This window comes from Zophobas morio, unplaced genomic scaffold (genome assembly GCF_036711695.1).
Source record: "Zophobas morio isolate AGI-343-1 ecotype UQ-CSIRO unplaced genomic scaffold, CSIRO_AGI_Zmor_V1 ptg000011l, whole genome shotgun sequence".
NCBI classification, from domain to species: domain Eukaryota; kingdom Metazoa; phylum Arthropoda; class Insecta; order Coleoptera; family Tenebrionidae; genus Zophobas; species Zophobas morio.
The window spans coordinates 16,933,368-16,953,536 of NW_026972116.1; the positions used below are offsets into that span (position 1 = coordinate 16,933,368).

Genomic DNA, 20,169 nt, shown 5'->3' on the forward strand with positions numbered 1-20,169 from the left:
AATTGAGATATAGCAGTTTTAACAGTTTCGTCAAAACAGCTCTGTATACAAATTTTGAGGAAAGTTATTATTAAGTTTCAACCATTTTTTCAGAACCGCCAAAAACTTCGAAAATTTCCATTATTTTTTAGAAATTAGCAAAATTTAATATTATAATTTTTAGAAGTTTTTAAAAACTTGGCTTTGGAAAGGAATAGCTTAAGATCTTCATCTTTTTCGAATTATCTTGTCAAAAGCTGCATTCCACAATTTTTACTTAATTTTTAGATTTTGTATTTTTTCGAACACCGCTGAATATTATTTTAAAAAAAATCCAGGTTTTGACCTCTAGAATTTATTTTTTAGGAATTGCCAAATGAAATATGGCAATTTTTTTAATGTGTTAAAAATATCAACTTAAAAACTAATACCTCGAAAATCTTAGTTCGGTATTGTTAACGGACTATGTTTTTCGAATTACCTCGTCGAGATCTATATTTCGGCATTTTTGGAAGATTTTTAGGCGATTTTTTCAAAAGCTCAGTTTTTCAATATGAAATTTTATAGAATTTTTGAATCGCCAAAATAGCATACAAGAATTTTGAGAAATATATATATATTAAAGGTTTTTATACCGAGCTACTGGTATTTTAACAAAACTTCAAAAACTGCTAGATTTCAATTAGCGATTTTGGAAAAACTTACTGGATATGGAAATCTACAATCTAAGTGAACAACACGATTGTTTAAGAACATATTTCACATGGTAGTTTCTTGTAGAAAAATAAGGATTTTGCAATTAAGCTCCGCCCCCGAATTACGATGAACTAAAAAGAATTATCACAATTGAGTTAAGGTGGGTGGGCGGGGCTCAATTTTAACCTGATTTTTTTCTTAATATACGTAGTTTTCTTTTCACAACAAGAAATTTAAAACACTTTTAAAATGGTAAATTTTTACAGCTATCTTAAGAAATATCTTTATATATAATATCTATATATTGATATTGAGACATTGATTATTATCATTTATACAGAAGCGAATAAAACACAAAAATGTAAAAAATTACAAACTTATATTGTCATTTTATCCCCATTTTCCCTCTTCAAAGAGACGAATATCAATAAAATATAAAAAGATGTGATTAACCAAATTGAATAAATGAATTATTAGATAAAATATACGACGAATTATTATTAGAATCTATTTTCAAAACTTATACCATAAAAATTAAGCAAAAAAAAACTCAAACTATAATAAAATAATGTCCCAGTTTGCCTAACTGTAGTTATTTGTGTTTAAAGACAGTGAAGTTTACCTTTTGTTTACAAAGATTGTAGGTAATTATTTGTTGATGGAGAATCGATTGATGGTCATAATATGAATGTAAAAAAAATCTAAAAAAAAACACGCTCTAATTTGACGTTATAATAATATAATTTTCGTTCTTGGTTGTCGCCCTATATTAAATTCTAAATCTAAAAACATTTAAAATTTAAAATTGTGGAGAAAGAAATATAATTCAACTCGAAACTCCTATAAAAACAACAAAAAAAAGAGATAAAAAGTGTCAGTTTGAAACTGACTCTACATACACTTGATACGAATGAATTAATGCAGAAACAGAATCAGAAGAGAGACCAAAGAACTACTTGTAGCCTAGCCGTCACATTTATTTTTTATGACCAAATTCTTTTCCTGTACATTAAATTTTTATCCGCGTAAAATTGATTCGAGCTTGGAGGAAAGCATCTCGATTTGTTTTTCTTTTCAAGATTTTTTAAATGTATTTATTATTGAGATTTACATTCTTTTATTTAGGTCAGAATATACTTAATGATTCATTTTATTGATTCCAAGATTTTAAATACAACCACGAAAAACGAAAAAACATTTCCATTGACAAAAAGTGCGATGTTGTTCCACGAAAAGTGTTAAAATGTAAATGAATGTTTCTCACTAGGGAGAGGAAAAACAACTCTTACTGGAAAAACAGATCAATTTCAAACCTAAAGACCAGAAAAAAAAACTCTATCTTAAAACTAGGTCATAGAAAAAATAGAGTACCTATTCAGTCTGATTACTGATTCTAGGTAGGTAAATGTTAAATGTCACCTCGGCTAAGCGACAACATTAACATTTTTTCTGCTTTTACACGAATACTAAATATTGATTTCCATCGACAATGATTACTTGATTAAGTTTTCCTAATCACGGAGCACTTAACGAACTTTTCTCGTTAAATATTCACCTCTTTTAACAAAAGTATGTAAACGAATCTCCAACACCTAATTTATTCATAATACGCATGAAATGATTATTAATTGTTTCGCAGCTATGCAAATACCCCGATAAGAACCCCCTTAACACGATTTTGTACCAAATTAATCAACCTAGTCTTGAAACTTAAGACCCAAATAACTACCTGTTATAGAGGGGGATGACCTCTTAAATTTCATGTCGTGATGATGATTCTGTTAAAGGGCGTTGCTCCCCTTTGTTTGTATTTAAGACGTTTCATTGTGTTTCCCGACATTGATTGATCTATCAAGTTCACCAGGAGACTGGTACAGAATTTAAAATTATATGAAATAGGCCGGTACGAGCAAGGACGCATTTACCTGTCTAGTCGGAACTGATTGGTAATAACTGGAAGAATTTATAGGGGGAGGGTGGAATATTCATTGAATTCTTGGAGAACTTGTTAGGAACTAAATAGAGCTCCATTAACTTATCGACAGTGAAATAATGCGAAATTTTCCCGTTCATTGCATGATAATGAGTTAGTTCGCTTTGAACGGGTGCACAGACGTGATCGGATAAAGTAGTTAAAGATTAAAGGACCTATTAGAGAGCTTTGTATATTGTTGATATTAAATCGATGAATATCCATGTCGTGCGATGACTGTTTACAGTGATTTTAGTAGGGGAGCTTTAAAAATTCCAAAGTGACAGTTAAGTTACGGCAGACGATTACACGTGTACATTAAGCAGACAATCAAGATGAAGGATGGACAGACATTCAATACAAATACGTCGCGTGTTGCATACAAGTTTTTCTGCTGCTCCCCTAAGTGATCAATAATGTGACTAGAATAATCAAATTTAACAGAATCAATCGTAAAATGAAGAGTTAACTTGGAGTGAAGCAAAGTTGGATAAAAATAGAATTGTAACTAAAATTATTACTCTTGCTTTCTTGGTATCTTCACAATCTAATTGCGGTGGCGACAGGAAATGTGTCACTGCAAAAATTCGAAGAAATTTTTGCTAGAGTTCTCTGATGGAAAATTAGTTTAGTATTTATGTTCGCTAAAAAACATAATTACTAACATAAACACAAGCGGTAAATGAAATCATTGTATATTTTTTGCCGCTAATTATTACGTACTGTATTTATTATTGGCCATTAATGTTGTGATTAATGTCACAAACCAAGCGTGAACCACACAGTGGCCCATAAAAAAATGGGAGAGGACATGCTAGTGATAACGTAAAGGCAATAATGAGCAAGTAGTCTTGCTTGTTTTATGGGATAGGCAAAGTACCATAAATTACTTTGAACATTATTGCTGTAAATAAACAAAGTATGTTTATGCGTATAGCTTGCAGATGAATTTCGCGTTTTATTTTAGAATTTCATACATAATTAGTTCTACTATAACCTTTTTAGAAAACCAATTTATATGTCTTAAATTAACTATGCAATTGCAAAAGATAAAAAAATGGTTTGTGCTTAATCAACATAATAATTATGAATTTAATAAGACTGCTGCTCAAGTAATGATTTCCGGAAATTTCGACTGAAGGTGCGTGATTTTGTGGGGTTGAATTTCACGACGTTTTTTACACGAAATATTTTTAAAACAAATATTCCCGGTTTGTAATCCCGTTATTACTAGCAGCAAAGAAATTTATTTGTGGAGAACGACATTTTTTTAGTTAGCTAAATTACTTTCAAATTCGTTACTACTTTATCATAAAATAGTCTCATTGATGAAAAATTTATTATCAAGGTGACCCTAAAAAATTAATTAAATCTAAACGTAGTTCAAACGGACCGGAACAAATCACTTTGGCTAAACAAAACGTGGTATTGCTAATAAAAAATTGTATAGTTACAGAAAATTCTCAGAAATGATAAAAAATCCAATCACATCAATACAATGCGTGAAACACTGTGTTTATTGAAATACCCAATAATCATGTTGACGTGCGTAATTTCATGTTTTCTCGACATTTCATGTCATATTTCCGTTTCCTTCAGCCTGTTTGTTAGCGATTTTATTTGATATATAAATATTCTCCGAAACTACTGAACCGATTACCTGGATTTGTGGGTTTACTTTAAAATTATATCGAAGGTGATAAAACCTTAATATAATTTGTTGACTCATTCCTTCTAAAAAACTCATGTTATAGTATTTTTAGCAAATGTCACGCAAATTGTGGACTGACACGCACCTTTACTTGTGGTTTAAAATCGCGTCTGTTTTTAACGTAATATTTGTAGGTTATAATCAAAAATGTAGGTATAAAATTGTGAACAATCAAATCTTGCAATTTGTTTAAGAAAATCCATAAATTGACTAAAACATTGCCCAGTAAACAACTGATCTGTGGCATAATCTGATTTCTGGATACAGACAGTAACGTTACGATTAAGACCATATGATCGAACAAAAAAATCCTCCAGTAGGCCATGAAATTAATTTTTTAAATAATGATATTGACAGCGCGTTCCTTGTTCAATTGATAACTGTCAAATAAAGTGTCAAATGGGTGCAATGCCAACATCAACATCTCAAAAATTGATTTCATGGCGTACTAGACAACTTTTTTTCATCATGATATTACATTGTACATAAAAATTAATATACTCTCTACGCCCCTAAGGTACAGTTGAAAAAATACAACTTCTTCTAAAAATTATAAAAGTTAAAATAAAGATATATCTGGACTATTCACCATTTATTTGTCAAGTAAGCAATTATTAGGTTAACACATGTCCGTCAAACCGTTCGCAAAAGTGATTTCAAAGACACCTTCTATTTTCTAATCTAAAATGTAAAAAGCGTTTTGAAACTATGGAAAAATTACTAAAAATGTAAGAGTTTCTTTTGACAATTCCCACTTTTATTGAACACAACTGTATTTAAAGTGGATAGATAATCAACGGAAAAAATATATTCTCAGTACAGGCTTAACAGTTTAACTTCGACTATTTATGTTCATAGTTCGAAAGAATTCGACCATTAAGCACGTACAGACAGCCAGAATCGGCGGCAGTCGGCAGCAGATCAAAGTATGCATTTGTGTTAAAAGACAATGAAATTTGATTGTCTCCTTCAAACAAAGGAGAGAACTAATCTCTCTAACTAAATATAGGCGGGGGCAACATTACTTTAATCTCAAATTTTCGAAAAAGTGGGCTGACTTGATCAATAAAAAACATTTTTACGATACGACCACCGAGCTTACCACACGTCAGTGCGCTTAATAGACTGACATAAAATGTTAGGATATTTTTACGAAAATCTGGATCCCTAGGGTAAACGATCAAGGTGAATTCATAAACCACAAGTATAGGAGTATGTTATTTTATAAAATTTAAATGACGTTTACTGAACAAAATTTGAAAGGACGTCATCAAATTATTTGTGGGGATGATTAGCCAAATTTTTGGTTACCATTTCACCATCTAAGCGATATTCATAATATAGCTTCGAAGATTATTTGTTTATTAACAGACGGCGGATGGACGGCAGACAGACGGATAAAACATGAAAGTAGTCAATCGCCCGATGGCCCCATTACAATATTTCCTTAATTTACGCTCGGGAAGGAAAAATCCAGAAAATATTAAACAATCTCTGTTGAAAAATGTTAATTTTATCAACTAAAAATAACAAAAAAAATGCAGTAAAACTATTGTGTCTCCAAAATCTTATGGAAGAAATGTATCATTAAACTCGCATGAAAAAATTGGTCTAAAGATATTCAGACAAAACAGTTTTTTCGAAAAAGATTTGATTTTGCAAAATTTTATTTATTTTATAACCTCTACAAGTAAAAAAATGTATAGATAATACTTAACCAACTCGCCCACTGGGTATTTGATGCATATGAGCGAGGTATTGACTACATGAAATACGTGGAAAACATTACAAAAAAAAAATGTGTGCAATAATTGTGATAAAATAAAGGGAAATTCATAAATCACGAGAAGAAGAGTATGTTATTTTATAAAATTTACTAAACAAAATTATGAAGGGATGTCATCAAATTGTTGGCGGAGATGATTAGATAAATTTTAGTTAGCGTTTTACATTCTACATGATATTCTTAAATTATATACAAAATTTGACAATCGATCCAGTAGTTTTAGAGATTCTCTGTCAAAGAAAAATCAACACAGTACACTAGGGATCATGAAACGTCGAGAAAACATGAAAGCAGTTTCAAAGTAACATGAAATTGGAACTAGGAACTTACATGTGCCGAGAAAAAATGTAAATGTACAAAATCTGTTTTCGATTTTTGATTTTCGCGGCGAAGTTCCAATTTGAAATAAAAAATAGACTGAAATCCACATGATTTACGATGTTTATTATCCAGGGATTTGAGAATTATACACGGCTTAAATAAAGCCACGAATGTCACGCAATACCTCAATACAAAAAATATGACTTTTGTAGCTTAAAAAATAATAGAATGATTATAAAACAATTGAAATTTAAGTTTTTTAGAGTGGAAATACTTTGAGAAGGACATGAATAAAAAATCCACTAGCAAATTCAGGGGGAGAATTTATGTCGTTCTACTCGTAATTCATTTCATCCAGTTTTGTTTCATTTTTTCGTAGTTTTTTTAGTTGGTTAACCTCAAAACAAGCATTTTAATTGTATCTAATCTAAACATATAAGCATATGAAATGTATTTGGAATTACCCCATTTCAGAACGCAAAAGATACGCCACTGGTTAAAGCCTACGTAACAGATTTTAATAACTCGATATGTTCTTCTCATAGTATTTCCACTGTAGTGTAGGAATGAATATACTCGTAGAAACCCTTGCTAATCATATTTGAAATCTAAAAGTATTGTTTTATTTTAGCTAATCTTTTAAACACTTAAATCAGTCTACTTTTCTGTTTAATTTTCATAGATGACAGATGTAATCTTATAATGCAGTGATAAGCGCCATAAATTTCAAGTTGTGATAAGTATACTCAGTGGCATAACGCTCGATAAAGTTTAACAGAATTTCTTTTCACCGACAAATTAAACTTTTATGAAAATTATTACCACCATTATTGTTACAGTGCATATAAAATTTTAACTATAACATTATTATGTACTTTGTTTATGTTAATCGCTTCCATATGTTGCATGACGACAGTTGAGATTACGACTTAGTACATAATGCAGTACCCACAAATTTGTTTGTTTTCAGGCATGATTTTTCAAAATATGAAACAAAAAATGTCAAAAAATTTTTCATCAATCCTTGAGATTTTGTTTCGGTTTTAAAGGATCTCAGATCTACAGAATATAACTGTTTCAATCTTTGATCGCGTACTTAACACAACAATTTTAATCAATCAGGACCAAATTTGACCAATTTTTTTTACCAAAATGAACAAAATGAAATGAGTTTTTTGGAAATTTTACCCTTTGGATTGTCAATAATTTGCCTCCAATAATCAGAAATAAAAAAAAACTAGTTGAATGTGCTGAACTCAGTTGTTCAGATAAAATCTGCAGATTTGAAAAAAGATAAGATATGTAAGTCAAACAGTGAAATCAGAAAAGGTGTTATTATTGTCCATGACATTAACTTTTATCACCACTGCCATAAAAACGTGAATTCCTCAGTTGCATTAAAAAAATTTAAAAAACCACTGAACTAATTAATTCATGCAACCATTTTAATAATATCTGTCAAAACAAAACACAAGTGAAGTTACGAAGAACCGCAAAAAATTTCATACACGTAATAACTAACAATAATACAACCGTGGATAAAATAGGAATGGTTCAATGTTTTCCCGATAAATTATGTACAGAATGCACACCCCCTGACCCTGAAACCCCATTCGCTATAACTCTGACTTACTTCCAAATTGATTCACTATTCACAGAACGCAACAATTATTAAAAATGTATAAATACCACTGGAACACTCGACGACACAAATTCACGTCCCTCGCGACTTACGAAAAAGGAAAACCATAATGAAATAATTAATTAAGTGGTCATTATTTTCCAAAAGAACCCCATATAAGCGCATCTTCCATGCAATCATGTAATTTATTTCATTAAATTAATGACGGGGTGAGGCGCACTTATCCAGACCAATTGCGTGGGTCAGGCCGGAGACATTTTAGGACATCCATGAATTAATTCTATAATTTTGATCGTCCTTGGTACCTAACTAGGGCCCAATTTAGCGGAATTATAAAATACTTATCAAATTAAGAACAAATGAATCTTGGCCTCTCCCAAGGGGTGTGTCTCTGATTAGTTCTACTTTTTAGTCACCGCCGAGACATTCATGGATGTATGCACAAAAATAAAAGGATCCTAATTTACAAGAATGAGTCACAGATTGGTCTTAAGTCAACCGTGGAGGACTATTTCCTGAAATCGCTCAGGAAGCTACGAACAAAATGATTATCACAGACTTACGGTTTGATAGTTGATTAAACACAAAAAGGAGTTAACACCGTGTTTTGTATATGTCGGTGTGTAAATCAAAACTATAATTATAAGCATACCGAAACGTGATTTAATAATACATTAGGATTCCGTGATTCCGTTCTTAGTTATCTGAGTGAGAAGATTGTTGCGCGTTACTTAAAAAATACAAATTTCGTTTTAATTACAGGCGTAACCGTGTAAACAGTTAAAGGCTGTGAGTAACAAATTTCAAAGACGTTTCGAGTGTTTTAAGTCACGCAACGGAAATTGTTGCTTGTATCAATTTCACCTGAAGGGCGATAATTACGGAAACACCGCCAAAATAAATAAACTTAAAGTAACTATCAAGGCGAAGAAAGAAATTCACTAACTTATTTATATTTATAGAGTAAGTTCGTTCACCGTCTGACTGCATCCAGAGACTCGAAGTGTGAAGGTCCCAATAATTAACTTGCAAATCATCATCATAAAACAGCAAAGTTTAGTCATAATCGAGCTATGCGTTTTTTATTTAATGTGTTACACAATTTTTTGCATTTTATTAAAGAGAACAGGTAGGTCGCGCAGGCTACGTTTCTGTCAATAATAATAACCACGAAATGTGAAATCAATATTGAATAATAGAAAAAAAACTCACCATTGTTGGTCTAGTTTTTCAAACTTCGTGCGATGCAACAGAAACGTCAGCTGATGTCCGCGATGCGACACCCGTTGAACAAAGTAATTTCATTTCGGTGCTCCACCGACTTATAACTGGCGCGCAATCTGCTAGTGCGCATGCCCAGAAGAACTGGAGTCGCCAATTAAACTATTTAGTGGATTAACTATAGATTGGCGGTATATTAAATTAAATGACGCTATTGAAATTACAAATAAAAGAATTCATTTTATGCTGTGCTGGATTCGGATCCAATAACTCTGCTGCTAATATGGCATGACAAATATTTAATTACTTTCGGGAAAAGTATCTGGATTGGAAATGCAATACCCAAGTTAGTGTATGGTTCTCATGTTTTTATTACAGCATTTATTGTTTTTTTTACATGGATAAATGGTAATTTATGGAATGTGCAAATCATTTATCGACATTGATTTGTTGTTAACTAGAGGAGATTGGGTGTGATTTGACGGCAAATTTGTTTAAACGATTTAAATTCGGCTTCGCAAATAGTCTGCATCGAATGCAGGTATTAACATGTAAACAAGTTATGGTCAAATTTGTATAAATAATTGTTTTAATGTTGTTACGTACAAACACGTACTAAAGAACGGTTTTAAAATTAATTTCCTAAAACGGGTAATTCTAATTTTGTATAAATACTAGTGTCAGTTTGGAAAATTTTATCTTTAAAATTATTTTTTGCATTCTACTTTTCACCATCATTACTTTTGTGTTTTTAAAGTTTTTCTACAAAGAGTCATTTTCATCATTTTTTCACTTAAAATTATTAATCAGTCCACTCCTCTGTTTAAGGAGACAAAATCAATCAAATTTAATTTTCTTTTATGCGTCTGGTGATGCTTGTACGTGATTAGTCAACTTCTTTCGATGTATAAACATAAGTACTCGACGTTAACCATGTAATTAAGAGTTCATTTTCTCGTTGGTAATCTGGTTTACAAGGTTTTAAAATTTCGGTATCCTAAGTGTCCAAATTTTAACACATTTTTCTATCTTTGATTAAAATTCTTATTTCATAAATAAGATAAATACCTAAGATATGGGAATAATTAAAAAAATTTGTTTTATTAGTTAATAAGTTAACCGAAGGAAGAGTTTCGCGTCTGGTATGTTGACATACTGAGTTACCGTGCTCTTTTGCCTTATTCTTAACCCTGCTCCTGAAGATGCCACTTACGAAAGTGTGAGAAACGTTGAGCCCAAAATCTCAATTAACACGATTCCAACCCACAAAAACGATCATGTATTGATTCCGATCGTGAAAGCCTCCGAAATTATTAGTTATCAGTATTTGCCAAGATAAAACTGATTTTGGCAAATGAGATACCCTCTAAGAAAAGAGAGGGTGGGTCGGCGGGGCTAGCACCTGCTAAAAAAATTGGTCGAAAGTTATTTCGACAGAACTTCCCCCGCTCCTGAAGTAGAATGAAACATCCAGCATTTTCGAGTTGAGTTTTTTCTTTACACAATTTTGTGACGACGTTATCAACATTTTTGCAAGGGCCCGTGTATCAGCTTGGATCGGTGCAGTGTAATACTAAAAATAACAATATTGTATTCCCAAAATTTTTTGGGAAAATGGAGTGAGCCGTTCTTGATGTAATCAATAAAATAAACTGTGTCCTTCATTAACTTTTTTGTACCACTTGTTTAAACGAATCTAAAAAATATTAATGCAGTGATAAATCATAAGTATAAACTCGTCATATTTTGCACATTTTGAGTAGAATTTATTCGACAAAATTTTGAGATGACGTCATCAATTTTTTTATAAGCAAATCTAAAAAATGAGATTCTTAATTTGATTAATAAAAAATTGGTAAGGACTATAAGTAAAATCTGGCAAATCCAGCTCTTTAAAAAAAATTATAAAATTTGATTTTACGATTTTCGTTTTGTAATAACCGCTGCCAAGTAAAAACCAGAGGCATAAATAACGCCCCTTGTCCTTCAGCAGTAGGTAATAGCAATCGGAAGCTCAAGTGTTTATTTATGTTTATACATCGAAAGAATGTCACGTAGAAGTTAGTCTGATTTGAATGAGTTTGTCTTCTCAAAACAGGACATACTAAAATTACTAATTAAACCACAATCGAGCAAAATGTTCTGAATATTATAATTCTTATTTTATCATTATTATACCAGGTTTCTGGAAAATGGCGGATTAACTCTTCAGTACGTTATGTACCCCCTTTCGGGAGTCCCAAAAAAATTATGAAAACATTCTTAATGATGTATATTACGAAAAAAACCCTAATTTTGTAAAAGTAAAATTGACAATACTACACGCATCTAATGCCTGAATACCTCCGACTTACTTTCTGATTACTTAGTAACGATGGTGACTGAAATCCACCTTTTATTTTTTTTAGGATAATAACCATAACAACCAGTAGTCATTAATCGTTGTGCATTATTATTAATAAAAAAAGTTGCTATTTTTCATTAATAAATAAACCAAAAAAAAACAATTAATAAGACATTTATAAATTATAAACAAAAACAAAACCAACAAAAGAAAAATTGGTCTAAAGAGTTTAGATAGTACTTCCCTCGCTGTCGGAAACGTGACGATTGCATGCCTATTATGTTTTTTTTTCGCAGTAGATTTCGAAGCATTCGGTTTTGTAGTTCCTGAGTAAACCAATAAAATAAATTTACACATTCATTATTTTTTTGAGTCACCCGGTATATGCAAATTCAAAAAATATGAATGGAATGATAAATTACAAGTATAGACTCATCATATTTTGTATATTCTAGATACGATTTATTTGGCAAACTTTTGAGCTGACGTCATCAGTTTTTTGGAGAAGATAACCAAATATATTTTGACTAAAAGTTTATTATGCTCTTTATAACGTTAAAACATCTGCAGGATTTCATAACATTCGGTTCTGTAGTTCCTGATTAAATCAATAAAATACATTTACGCATTCATTAATTTTTTGGGTCACTCTGTATATGCAAATCCAAAAAATATGAATGGAATGATGAATCACAAGAAGAGACTCATCATATTTTGTACATTTTAGATAGGATTTATTCGGCAAACTTGAGAGCTGACGTCATCAATTTTTTGGAGGGGATAAGCAAATATGTATATTTTGACTGAACATTTATTATGCTCTTTATAACTTTAAAACATCTGCAGATTTCAAAGCATTCGGTTTTGTAGTTCCTGAGTAAATCAGTAAAATAAATTTACGCATTCATTAATTTTTTTGAGTCACTCTGTATATGCAAATCCAAAAAATATGAATGAATCGATAAATTACAAGTACAGACTCATCATATTTCGTACATTTTAGTTAGGATTTATTCGGCAAACTTTAGAGCTGACGTCATCAATTTTTTGGAGGGGATAAGCAAATATATTTTGACTGAACATTTATTATGCTCTTTATAACCTTAAAACATCTGCAAGATTTCAAAGCATTCGGTTTTGTAGTTCCTGATTAACTCAATAAAATAAATGCAAGCATTCATTAATTTTTTTGAGTCACCCTGTATATGCTAATCGAAAAAATTTGAATGGAATGATAAATCACAAGAAGAGACTCACCATAGTTTGTACATTTTAGATAGGATTTATTCAGCAAAATTTTGTGGTGACGTCATAAATTTTTTAGGGGGGACGACCAAATATATTTTGATGAAAAACTTACTATGCTTATGATAATTTTAAAACATGTTCAAGATTTCAAAGCATTCGGTTCTGTAGTTCCTGAGTAAATCAGTAAAATAAATTAAGTACAGACTCATCATATTGCGTACATTTTAGGATTTATTCGGCAAACTTTTGAGGTGACGTCATCAAGTTTTTGGAGGGGATAACCAAATATATTTTGACTGAAGATTTATGATACTCTTTATAATCTTAAAACATCTGCAACATTTCAAAACATTCGGGTTAGCAGATTAAAAACTACATTGCAAAATGTTGTTTTATAATTTTAATTTTTTTTCCCAAAAACATTTTACCATCTACATCATATTCCTAATATAACTACAAAATTTCACAACAATCGGTCCAGTACTTTCGGAGACTATCTGTCTAATAAAAATCCGGGATGGCAGACAGACGGACAGACGGATAGACGGACAGACAGACGGAAATGGGAGACCTATTTCTTCGTCTTCTAGGGGTCATGAAAGATCGAGAAAACGTAAAAGTAGAGAGTCGGCCGACGGACTCGATTACAATACTTCCTTTGCTTACGCTCGGGAAGTAAAAATCCATTTAAGCATAACCAACTAAACACTAGAGAAGATGTTCAAAATTCCTGCCTTGTGTATATAAGTAAGCTCATAATGTTTCCAAATTTTGATCATCTTTTGTAAAGATAAAACTGATTTTGGCAAATAACATACCCTCTAAGAAAAGAGCGGGTGGGCGGGCGGGGCTAGTATCTGTTAAGATAAAACTAATTTTGGCAGATAACATACCCTCTAAGAAAACAGCGGGTGGGTGGGCGGGTTCTAGTATCTGCTAAGAGAAACTAATTTTGGCAGATGATATACCCTCTAAGAAAAGAGCGGGTGGGCGGGCGGGGCTAGTATCTGCTAAGATAAAACTAATTTTGCTAGATGACATAGCCTCTTAGAAAAGAGCGGGTGGGTGGGCGGGGCTAGTACCTGTCAAAATAAGATCGATTTTGGCAAATGAGATACCCTCTAAGAAAAGAGAGGGTTGATGGCGGACCTAGCACCTGCTAAAAAAATTGGTCGAAAGTTGTTTCGACAGAACTTCCCTCGCTCCTGAAGTACAACGAAACATCCAGCATTTTCGAGATGAGTTTTTTGTGATGCCGTCATCAACATTTTTGCAAGGACACGTATATCAACTTGGATCGGCGCAGTGTAATACTAAAAATAACAGTATTGTATTCCCAAAATTTTCTGGGAAAATGGAGTGAGCCGTTCCTGATTGAATCAATAAATTCTCTCATTCATTAATTTTTTTGGACCACTTGTTTAAGCAAATCTAAAAAATATGAATGCAGTGATAAATCACAAGTAAAAACTCGTCATATTTTGCACATTTTGGGTGGAATTTATTCGGCAAAATTTTGAGATGACGTCATCATTTTTTTTTATAAGCAAATCTAAGAAATGAGCTTCTTAATTTGATAAAAAAAAATTGGTCGACGGCTATACGTAAAATCTGGCAAATCCAGCTCTTTAAAAAAATATATAAAATTTGATTTTACGATTTTCGTTTTGTGATAACCGCTGCAAAGTAAAAACCAGAGGCATAAACAACGCCCCTTGTGCTTCCAGTAGGTAATAGCAATCGAAAGCTCAAGTGTTTATTTATGTTTATACATCGAAAGAATGTTACGTAGATGTGAGTTTGATTTTAATGAGTTTGTTTTCTCAAAACAGGACGTACTAAAATTACTAATTAAACCACAATCGAAGAACAAAATATTCTGAATATTATAATTCTTATTTTATCATTATTGTACCGGGTGTCTGGAAAATGGCGGATTAACTCTTCAGTACGTTATGTACGGGGGTTTCGGGAGTCCAAAAAAAAATAATAAAAACATTTTTAATGATGTATATTACAAAAAAAACGTAATTTTATAAAAGTAAAATTGGCAACACTGCGCGCACCTAATGCGTGAATACATCCGACTCACTTTCTGATTTCTTAGTACCTAATTATGGTGACTGAAATTCACCTCCTATTTTTTTTAATAACCATAACAACTAATAATCATTAATCGTTGTACATTATTTTATTAATGAAACAAGTTGTTATTTTTCATTAATAAATAAACAAAAAAATTGTATATTATGATACGAGTTTTATAAGAAGCATTTTGTCGCACGCATGGTTTTAGGGCACGACGAGAGCAGCGAGGAGTGCCCTAAAGGAATAAGTGCGACAAAGTGTCTTATAAACGAGTATCATACAGTATTTTTTCTACTTTGCCCCTTTTTCATAAAAACATAATCTGGTTATTTTCACGACAGTTGCCAGAACATACTTTTTATTTCATTAAACATTGAGGGTAAGTTAAAAGATGATAGACAGTTATAACTAGAGAGCGGAAAATGTGCAGCAAAATTTTGGGAAATATGATCATATGACATGCATCAAATTTATGCAAATATGCAATAACTTTCTTAATATATGCAGAGATATGCAGTTGCATATGCTCCAAAAATAAAAAAAAGCGTAATAACCGAACTAAATTTATTTACAAATTGCAAAAACACCTTACCTTTTATTACAAAAAATACATAAATCACATTGCAAAGTGTTTAATTAGATCTCACTGACAAATGACATTTTTTAAGATAATATTCTTATACTAAAAAATAAATATAGCTACACAGAACGAATTAAAAAATAGTAGTAATCGACTATTTAATTACTATTTTGGTAACAATTTATCTTTAAACATTTTTCCGGTGATTCTAAAGTATGTATTTGTAAATAGAAAAACTGCGTACTGCGTCCACAGATGTAAAAATACTTATGGATTAGAGCAGGCACAACAAAACACAGTTCCTTCTTGAAGAATAAGTTCATGAAAAGGTTTAATTCATAAATTAATTTGAGTTATCTACATATTGATACACCTCTATCGCTTTAAATACTTAAATGTAAACTCACGATGAAAAATAATAGGATAACGTCCCTTCGACCACCATAAAACATACCATTAATACACTTAAATAACGAACAAAAATATTGAAATGAACGGTATTTCCAAAAGTAATTAGGACCCGAATTTACCTGGAAGGATGGCTTAACACCCAGTGGTTCCTCCAAACTACCATAAGACCCAAACCTTTCCCAGTTATTTGAAGCTCAGAACAATATTTGCAATATGATTCATGAAATTTCGTCTTTCTAGAAAAATGCCGACCGAATGGCATTTTTTTTTTCAAAGTAGCACAAAAATTGATAAAAACGCAAAATATGCACCCGTTACGTGAAATATGCAGGAGAAGGCCAATATATGCAAATATGCAATTTTTTTATAGCTGTATTCATTTTTAATTAGCATGATTCGTTCACATATTAAATATCAAGACTTATATACAAAAAATAACGGATGTGCAAATTTCATAAAATCCGCTCTCTAGTTATAACAACTAGTAGCTAGTTTTTCCGTAATGACAACAGTAAAAAAATAAATTTGACTACGTTTAGTGTAATTGTTATAGCACCAAGTGTATTTATTACGACACGCGAAGTAGAAAAAAACATTTAATAAGACTTTTATAAATTATAAACAATAACAAAACTAACAAAAGAAAAATCCAACCAACTAAACACTAGAGAAGATGTTCAAAATTCCTGCCTTGTGCTTACAAGTAAGCTCGTAATGTTTCCAAATTTTTATAATTTTTGTAAAAGTTAGTCATCAGTACTTGCTAAACTAAAAAACTGATTTTGACAAATGGCATTCCCTCTAAGAAAAGAAAGGGTGGGTGGGAACGGGTTAGTACCTGCCACGTGCTAAAATAAGATCGATTTTGGCAAATGACATACCCGCTAAGAAGATAGAGGGCGGGTGGGCGGGGCTAGTACCTGCTAAAATAAGACCGATTTTGGCAAATGACATATTTTCTAAGAAAATAGAGGCCGGCGGGTGGGACTAGTATCTGCTAACATAAGACTGATGTTAGCGTACAATCCGTGGACATATAAAGCTGATATACTAAGAAAATTTTCCAAATGTGTATCAAGCTTGGTTCCCGGGACCGTTGTCGGGCAAATATGCGTTATCCATCTGTCATCGCACATAACATCAACGTGAAAAAGATAGATTTACACAAGATAAATTTTTCATTTCCCTATGATTTTTATGACAGTTTGTACCAGTTTTATATGTCCACCGATTGTAGCTCTAAGAAATTTAATTAAATTATTATAAGAAAAGACACTAGACTAGAGACTCCAAAGCAGTTTCAAATTCTTTGCAAACAGGAATACCTAGAACCTCAAGACTGTTTTAAATTAAAAAAAAAAACGAGGCCCCAAAATTAATTCAATGAATGTGTTGTTTAGTGGTTAAACGTAGCAAAGGAACCAATTTTAAAATCATATTATAACTCCACCAAAATGTGAGAAGGAATTTTTTTACTGTTTTTCCCAGACTCGCCAGTTGATTGTTAAGAGCGTAGCAGAGAGTTAATCCGCAATTTTCCAAACACCCGGTATAATCGATAAAATAAAGCGAGATTCATAGTTATTTTTTTATATTCTGTGTAATTTAAAAAAATAAAAGTACCCAAGGAATACCGCACCTCAGAATGTATTCGTGAATAAAATTATATTTAATCATTTTTATGTGATGACATCATTAACTCTCATCAGTAAGGGATGAATAAATAAATTCCTACCTACGACAGCATACTTATATGCTTTATGTTGTTTTATCTGTTTGTTTGGACCTTTTAGGGTGTGCTTGTATGTATATTCTAGCACTTTACTGTAACTTCATTTGAGATACACCTGTTAAAACTTTTATGACTTAAGCTGCTGAAGCCAAACCACCCTTATAAGTCAAACTGGCTATTGTACTACTTAACTCAGTTCACAGCTACATTATGCCAACAATGTACAGTAATAATCTTGCGGTGCGGGTCCACAAAACTTACAATAGCCAGTTTGACTTATAAGGGTGGTTTGGCTTAAGCCGCTTAAGTCATAAAAGTTTTAACAGGTGTATCTCAAATAAAGTTAGTATACTTGTTGTAAGCCAATAAATAGAATCAAAAACAACTTTTAAGTAATATTTATTTAAAAAATATATATTTACATTACAATCAACTAATGTAGTTTTCAATAGTTATAAAACAAATATTGTTTCGTAAAAAATTAAAAATTACAAATAAATAGTAACTTGAAACTTCACGGCCTTACAATAAATATTACTTCAACCTCACTAGCCTACACTATAATAATATCAAAGAGGCATCCCGTATTCGTAAACACAACCCTTCAATTTTTATGGCTCGGTTTCCACCGCACCGTATATGGCCTATAATCCTGCAGACTCTCCTTTTCCACCGTATCTTTAATCCATTCAACAATAATATGCCTCGCACTGTTAACACACAACATAGTCGGCTCAGATACCGTATCCTTCAGATGCAAAACATGAGTAGCTTCCCCACGTTCATCAGTTTTCAAAACCGTCCCTCCGTAAGCAATAAAATACCGCACCCACTCAGCATGTCTCTCAGTAACCCCCTCCTCCAAATACAACTTAACACTTTCAAAATAATTAGGTATCGATTTTCGTTTTTCAGTCACTGGAACGGGCTCCACGTCACACGTAGTTTTCTTCTTATCACGATCTGCTTCTTTCACTTTTGCCTCAGTTTTCTCTGGTTCTTTTTCAACTTTTGTCTTTTTGTTCGCTTTCGACTCAGAATTCGACGCTTTTCGTTTGGGGCTGCGTTTGAGCGGCTTGGAGCTCTCGCGCACCTCAGTCGGGGGCTTCTCTTTCTTGGGGGGTCCGCCCCAACACGCATTTATCACAGTCTTGATGTCTCTACAGTTCTGGAAAATTAAATACGCGTCTGGATGTACACCTTCGAAAACATGTTTCGCACCGGCGTTCATGCGCAAATCGTGTTTAATCAGTCGAACGACGACTTTCAAGTCGTTCGAGGTGCATTTTTTGATAAAAGTTTTGAACTGATTGTATTGGTCTTCTTCTTTTGATAGAGTTGTCAACGTTTCGAGGAACTCGTCGACTTCGTGTATGGTTAGGGTGCTTTTTTTCACGGGTTTATATTCCTTGTTCTGTTCGAAAAAATATTGAATAGCTTGACCAACATCACCTTGCTCTAAATGCGCCATTATAGTGTCATCAGCGACATGAAAAATACGACTAAATATTTTAACAAGTTGCTTGGTTTGTAAATGAAAGACCCGTTTTATAACAGATGGAAGAAGAAGTTTACACCATAATAAAATATCACCTTTAAAACCCGTCCCATCACTCCCTTTTGTAAAAATATCTTTGAAAATGCTTATTTTTTCATTTGAACTGGATACATTTGACACATTAGCAACAATAGTACGGAATTCGCGAAAGCAGTTATCTTTGTGAACGCCGTCTTTAATTGTACTATCTGAAGACACACTCAAGGCGTCCTCATTCGTGATAAAACTCAACTGTGACTTATTTTTATTATTACCTCGTTTAGTCTTTTTCGAAGACTTGTGCAGCTTTGCCTCAAACGCTCGATTACATTCTTTTATCTTTTTTAAAATGTCGACTTTATCAGAGTGAGCGAGCAGCTCCCAACCTTCCACATCGTGTGGCGCCTCGATTCGTTTAGTCGTTTGTCTTTGTTTCAAGAAAACTTCAAATATACAGCCTACGTGGTGCCATGTTTTCATTTTACCTGACCCCAGAGGGTTTGGGATTATTTTGGCTATGCGTAAGTCGCCTTGAACGCATTTTTGTTTGCACTTTTTGCAAACGGCTCTACCTTGTTTGGCTATTTCTACAGAAAAGGGCTTCTCTGGAGATAAATCATCATCTGACATCTAGAATTGAGGTTAGGTAATAATTTCCACTTTTAGATAACAGGCTGGGCAACAATTAAATTAATAGCGTCTTACCTTGCCAATTTAATTGTTCATAGCCGTACGAATTTCTTTTTTATGGGGGCACGAGGCACAATTAGCAAAATAGAAGTACATTATTTTTGAAATTTACAGCTTCTTATTTGTGTTTTTGCAAAAAGTTCGACCTGGTTACGTAAGATGGCGGAAGAGTCAACAAGGTTGAAATTTATTAAAAACAATTTTTTATAAA

At 32.4% G+C, this 20,169-nt stretch overlaps 2 protein-coding genes across 2 annotated transcripts in view; both read right to left on the minus strand.

The window, feature by feature from the left end:
- LOC135127076 (tubulin alpha-1A chain) overlaps positions 1-9,421 on the minus strand; it is a 34,867-nt gene extending 25,446 nt beyond the window's left edge. The window contains exon 1 of the mRNA XM_064053390.1: positions 9,320-9,421. Coding sequence (XP_063909460.1) covers positions 9,320-9,322 — 3 coding nt within the window. The 5' untranslated portion in view covers positions 9,323-9,421. The remainder of the gene's footprint in view (positions 1-9,319) is intronic.
- An 8,693-nt stretch (positions 9,422-18,114) lies between these two features.
- LOC135127062 (DNA ligase 3-like) lies at positions 18,115-20,150 on the minus strand. The gene is made up of 2 exons (XM_064053373.1): positions 19,974-20,150; positions 18,115-19,898 (listed from the first exon to the last, which is right to left on the minus strand). Exon 2 carries the CDS (start codon positions 19,896-19,898, stop codon positions 18,336-18,338), a length of 1,563 nt encoding a protein of 520 aa, XP_063909443.1. The 5' UTR covers positions 19,974-20,150; the 3' UTR covers positions 18,115-18,335.
- Positions 20,151-20,169: the final 19 nt, after the last annotated feature.